The sequence below is a fragment of the Pinus tabuliformis genome, chromosome 5_1 (genome assembly GCF_031772625.1).
Source record: "Pinus tabuliformis cultivar Carrire ecotype Pingquan chromosome 5_1, CPIR1, whole genome shotgun sequence".
Lineage (NCBI taxonomy): Eukaryota > Viridiplantae > Streptophyta > Pinopsida > Pinales > Pinaceae > Pinus > Pinus tabuliformis.
In genome coordinates, this window is record NC_142305.1 from 302207598 (window position 1) to 302213322 (window position 5725).

General features: G+C 35.5%; 1 protein-coding gene across 1 annotated transcript; it reads right to left on the minus strand.

The window, feature by feature from the left end:
• Positions 1-838: 838 nt before the first annotated feature.
• LOC149164569 (uncharacterized) lies at positions 839-2128 on the minus strand. The gene has a single exon (XM_089429527.1). The coding sequence runs from the start codon at positions 2126-2128 to the stop codon at positions 839-841; it is 1290 nt and encodes a 429-aa protein (XP_089285653.1).
• Between the last annotated feature and the right edge of the window lie 3597 nt (positions 2129-5725).

Genomic DNA, 5725 nt, shown 5'->3' on the forward strand with positions numbered 1-5725 from the left:
TACCAACATTTTTATGCTGCCAAGCCTGGCATCTTTGAATCCACTGATTTCTTCTTAATCGTAAACCAACTACCTTCTTTATTTCTTCAACAAGATCAGGTAAGAGAAATTCTAATATTTTGAAACGCTGTACAAAAGTTTCAAAATTATCATCAGAAGCAGATTTACCTGGAATATCAAACATATTCTGTTTATGTACATGAACCTTATTCATTTCTCTTGTCAAAGCATCTGCTAAAAAGTTAGAATTTCCTGGGATCCATTCGACATCAAATTCATACATCTGAAACCACATCTGCCATGCTAACAGTCTTCCACGAGCTAACTGTTTTGAAATCTTTGCATTCAGGAAGTATTTAAAATTCATGGAATCAGTACGAATTAAAAATTTTGCAGGAGCCAAATAGATTTCAAATTTCTGAATTCCATTGAAAATAGCAAGGGTTTCTTTCTTTGCAGGAAAATGACCTTTTTGATGTTTCTGAAATTCTCCCGAGGCGTATGCACAAAGGACTTCTTCAATATCTTCTCCTTCTCCTTTTCTTTCAAGAAGTGTAGCAGCCCAAAAATGATCTGAAGCATCTGTTTGTAAAATCAGAAATCCATTACCTGGCGGTTTTAATGCTGGTAGATTCTGACATTCTTTCTTCAGCAACTGAACCGCTTTTGTAGCTTCATCAGACCATCCACCGTTAATATATTGACAAATTGGAGAAGTTTTTTCAAAGAGATTTGGGATATAATTATGTACATAATTTAAAATCCCTATAAATCTTTGAATCATGCGTTTATCTGTCAACTGATCAGGAAATTCAGACAATTTTGTTAAAACATGCGGCTACATCTGAATTTTCCCATTATTGATATGAATTCCAAGAAAATCAACATTTTCTTGAAAGAGGATCATTTTCTTTTCTGACAAAACAAGACCATGGGCCTTGGCTTCTTCAAGAAATATCTGCAAGTGTTTCAAATGAGATTCTAAATCTGAGCTATGTACAAGAATATCATCAATATATACACCAATGAAATCATATTTATTGAAGATATGATCCATTCTTCTCTGAAAGAAGGCAAGAGCATTCTTAAATCCGAAAGGAACAACTTTCCATTGGAAGAAACCTGCAGGACATGTGAAAGCAGTTTTGTATCTATCTTCTTCTGCAATTTGAATATGATAATAGCCCGATTTCATATCAAACTTGCTAAATATCTTACTTCCTTGAATTTTCTGCATTATAGTTTCTTGTCTGGGCATAGGATAATTAAAGCTTTTGGTTATTGCATTTAATGGCTTGTAGTTAATAACCATCCTATCCTTACCACGAACTATTTCTGAATGATTTCGGACAAGAAATGCAGAACAGGAATAATGAGATTCACTCTTTTCAATCAATTGAAGATCTAGCAATTCTTGAATCTGCTTTCTCATTTCTTTTTCTTCAGTAGGGGTGCATGGTATCAACTTACCAGATACCCCATTATCATGCAATGTCTTAATTTCTTGCTGCGGAATTTCTGTAGTCCAGAATGCTTGAGGATTGTTTGAGCAGCATTTTAACAAATCCTCATACAGACTTATTTGTTCAAAGGACCAATTGGGATCTCTACTGGCTTTCTGGGTAGGTTGTGATTTAGCCTCATATATCATTAATACCTCTTTCCAGTCATGAGACTCGTTTTTTACTTTCTTGGAACCTACCTTTTTTTGGCTCTGCTCTCTTCTAGCTTCTGAGTTTTCCATTGTTAACCTTGGAACTGCTACTGCTTTCTTTTTGACATTACAAATGATTTTGTCTTCACTTATTGTTATTGGCAGTATTGAATTAATAAATGGAATTCCTAGAAATAGGCTTGCAGAAGCATCATAATGCTGAATAGCAGAGATTTTGATAGTAACCCCCCCAAGTTTCAAAGAGATATTATCTACATAATGGTTAAGGTTAACAGATCCACTAATAGTTTCTGAAACAATGATATGCTGCAAAGGCTTCCATAATCCTTTGAAAAGCGATGGACGTGCAAGATTATTGGAACCACCAGTATCAATAAAAGCATCAACACTAATCCATTCACCGCGGACTTGAACTTCAACTGGAATGTACAACAGATTATTGGATTTGACCATCTTTTTAAGAAAAGCATTCTCTTCTTCTAGAGCAGAACTATTTACAGGGAGTGATGATGATGAAGACACAAATGTTTTAGGATATGGACAAAAAGAACTCACAGGTGGCTGTGGAGGCAAGGAATTTAAACTGGGAAATGAGTCCTTTAAGTCGGCTATTGTAACATTTTCAATAGAAGAATTATCCGAGTATTCTTCTGTAAAATCTTCGGTATCTATCTCATCACTATAATGATGTTCTTCTTCTTCTTCTTCAAATTCACTTGGTTCACTTTCAAAACTAGAAAAACAAATATTCATCTTTTAGCTGACATCATTTAGAGATTCAGTGTCAGATAATGAAGCATGAGTCAAAATATAAACATCTGAAACTTCATCATTGGAATCAACTACTGACCAGTCATCTGCAAATTCATCAATCTCAAAACAGCCTTTCAATTTATTAGAGGAACTCTTGGGACATTTTCGAACAAAATGTCCTTCTTGCTTACAGATGAAGCAAGCATTATCTCTTTTTGGTTGTTTCCTCTTTTTAACATATCTGAATTTTCTGAATGGCCTTCTAGGATTAGCAACTTTTTTTGGTCTGTATTTACCATATTTCTTTGTTCTTCTTTTTCTAAACGGAGTCCAGGGTAATACAGAACAACAAACATTCAGATTTGGAGAAACATTATGAACCTATTTTTGCCAGCACAAATACTTAACCTTTTCTTGGCATCTGAATAGGAGATCTATCCAATAGATTTGTTCAATCTTTTTATTTTGAACTTCAATATCTTTCATAATCATGTCTCCTAAATTTCCAGGAAATTTTGATAAGAAAGCAACTTTCTGGGTAGGATCATTGTTTAAACTGGCTTTAAAGACTTTAGCCATATATTCTGACCAAACTGATCTAGATCCTTTAGATCTTTTAACTCCATTCTAGTTAGATCAGTAATTATTTGCTTTCTTTCATCAATAGGTTCTTGAACAAATTGAGTAAGCAACAAAACTTCTAAAGTAGCTAGACCCAATGTTGCAACATTCTATCTTTCTTCATTAGAACCAGCCATCCACCAATCCCACACAATACCTGCCATACGTTTTTCTGCTAGCAAGAAAATTGAGAAATTATCCAATTTAGACACTACTTGCATTTGGTACAAAGCACCAATCCATATTCTGATTGATTCAGCTGGATTTTTAGATTTATCCAAATCTAGAACATATCCAGATGAATTAGTAGCAAATAAATCCTCCTCGACTCTTGGGTATTTTGGTTCTTTATACATATTAGCTTTTTGCAGGGAGGGCATTATGAATGATGGGAATAGAGTAGTAGCATTTTCAAAAGTAGCCAATTCACTTTTATTTTTGTGAACTGTGGTTGACTTTGGCTTGTCTATTCTTAAACCAATTTGGCTACTGCTAGACTCAGCTACTTCTTCTTGGGAATCATTAGTTTCCCATTTCTGAGGAATTTCCATAGTTTTAGAAAACTTTGGAGGCTGTGACTCCTTTTTCTTTTTCTCTCTTCTTCTTCTTTCTCTTTCTTCTCTATGTTGTCTATCGGCTGTTTGCTCATCATGTAGAAGTTTAAGATTTGCAAGAATTAATTCACTTTGACATCCCAAATCATCTAAAACTTCTTCTGCATGTGCACACCATGTAGTTAGATAGTTTCTGATCTGATATGTCTCATCCAGATCATTTGTATTTTCTGCATTATGCTCAATCAATGGAGTGCAATCTGCACGAGTAATTGGTTGTCGAGAAGATGAAGAAGTGGTACAGATTTTTGTACGAGGAGGCCATTTTCTGCCCTTGACAAATCTGCGATTGGCATATTGCCATTCTTCAACAGGAGGAAAATAACCTAGACGATGCATTTTATTTACAGTGGGTAAAAAAGGTTTGGATTCTGGTATATACAATACAGTAGATGACCTCAGAGACTCACTCTGACTCTGACTGACTTCATGTATGGTAGACAAACCATGACTACTTGACGGAACTTCAGTTGGAGCAATAGGAAACACATATCTTTTCTGCTTGGTAATTGGACGGGGTACTTTTGGCCTTGGAGGAATCAATTTTACTTGGCCATTATCAATAGCAACCCGTTTTACTTTTAGTTCAGGCTTTTTCTCATCAGTTATGGATTTATATTGGAAATACCAATTTCCGGGTAACTCAGTGGGGTCATACAAAACACCTTCAACTTGGGCATTAGATAAACCAACAGTGACACAGTCTTTTAGTACAGGCTATTTCAGCTTTGGATGTGCAGTGTTAGTGAGCTGAAATGAAGCTTGCCCTATCACAGAGAGATATTCACTTTCTTCTGCCATCGTCAACCCTTGAACCCCAGTTAATAATTTCCAACAATCTTTCAAATGTACATCATTCAGGCTGATGGCATAGTCAGGATAGATTGTCCCATATTGATAGCCTGTGGCAAGGTTTCCCATAATAGTTCCAATCCTAGCATGATCATAATTCTGATGACGGGTATCGAATAATTCAGCAATGCAGGGAATGTTTATTCCATGTCAGAATAATGGTGCAAGGCCTATCCTTATACCTCCAAAATGAAGATAGAAGTATTTTCCTTCTTTAGCATACTGACGAAACTTTTTGGTTTCATCATCAGAAAACAAGTTTAAAGCAAGGATTTGAGTAGAAGGTTCAGATATTTTTATCGTGATTTCTACTTCTTTCAGAAAATTCTTCTTCTTAAGTACAAAAGTCATGGGAAGCTTATAAATATCAGTAGCATGTAAAGCAGGAGGAGTCCACTTAGAAGGATCCTCGACTATCTCATGACCTTCATTGTCATTATTCTCAGACTCAACAGATCGAGATGAAACTTCAGTAATGACCTTTCTATCTATTGAAGAAAATGAGCGTAAGAGATTGGCCATATTTTATAATCTAAACCAGAGATGGACTAAAGAAAGCGTTCATCTACTCAGCACAATGTATAACAATGATGCCTTTCGAGTTAAGGCGTGTTGGAGAAGCGAAAGGGAGTCGCGCAGTCCACGCATATCTCTAGTTTAGATTATAAGTTATGGAAAATCTCTTACGCTCATTCTCTTCTATAGATCGTAAAGTAATCACTGAAGTTTCATCTAGATCTGCTGAGTCTGAAAATAATGAAAATGAAAGTCATGAGATAGTCGAGGATCCTTCTAAGTGGACTCCTCCTTCTTTACATGCTACTGATATTTATAAGCTTCCCATGACCTTTGTACTTAAGGAGAAGAACTTTCTGAAAGAAGTAGAAATCACTATAAAAATCTCTGGACCTTCTATTCAAATCCTCGCTTTAAACTTGTTTTCTGATGATGAAATCAAAAAGTTTCGTCAGTATGCTAAAGAAGGAAAATACTACTATCTTCATTTTGGAGGTATAAGGATAGGCCTTGCACCATTATTCCGACATGGAATAAACACTCCTTGCATTGCTGAACTATTCGATACCCGTCATCAGAATTATGATCATGCTAGGATTGGAACTATTATGGGAAATCTTGCCACAGGTTGTCAATATGGGACAATCTATCTTGACTATGCTATTAGCCTGAATGATGTACATTTGAAAGATTG

Bases quoted from the DNA above. Each gene is read 5' to 3' on its own strand.
- LOC149164569 (XM_089429527.1), bottom strand. From the start codon at position 2,128: ATGGTCAAATCCAATAATCTGTTGTACATTCCAGTTGAAGTTCAAGTC.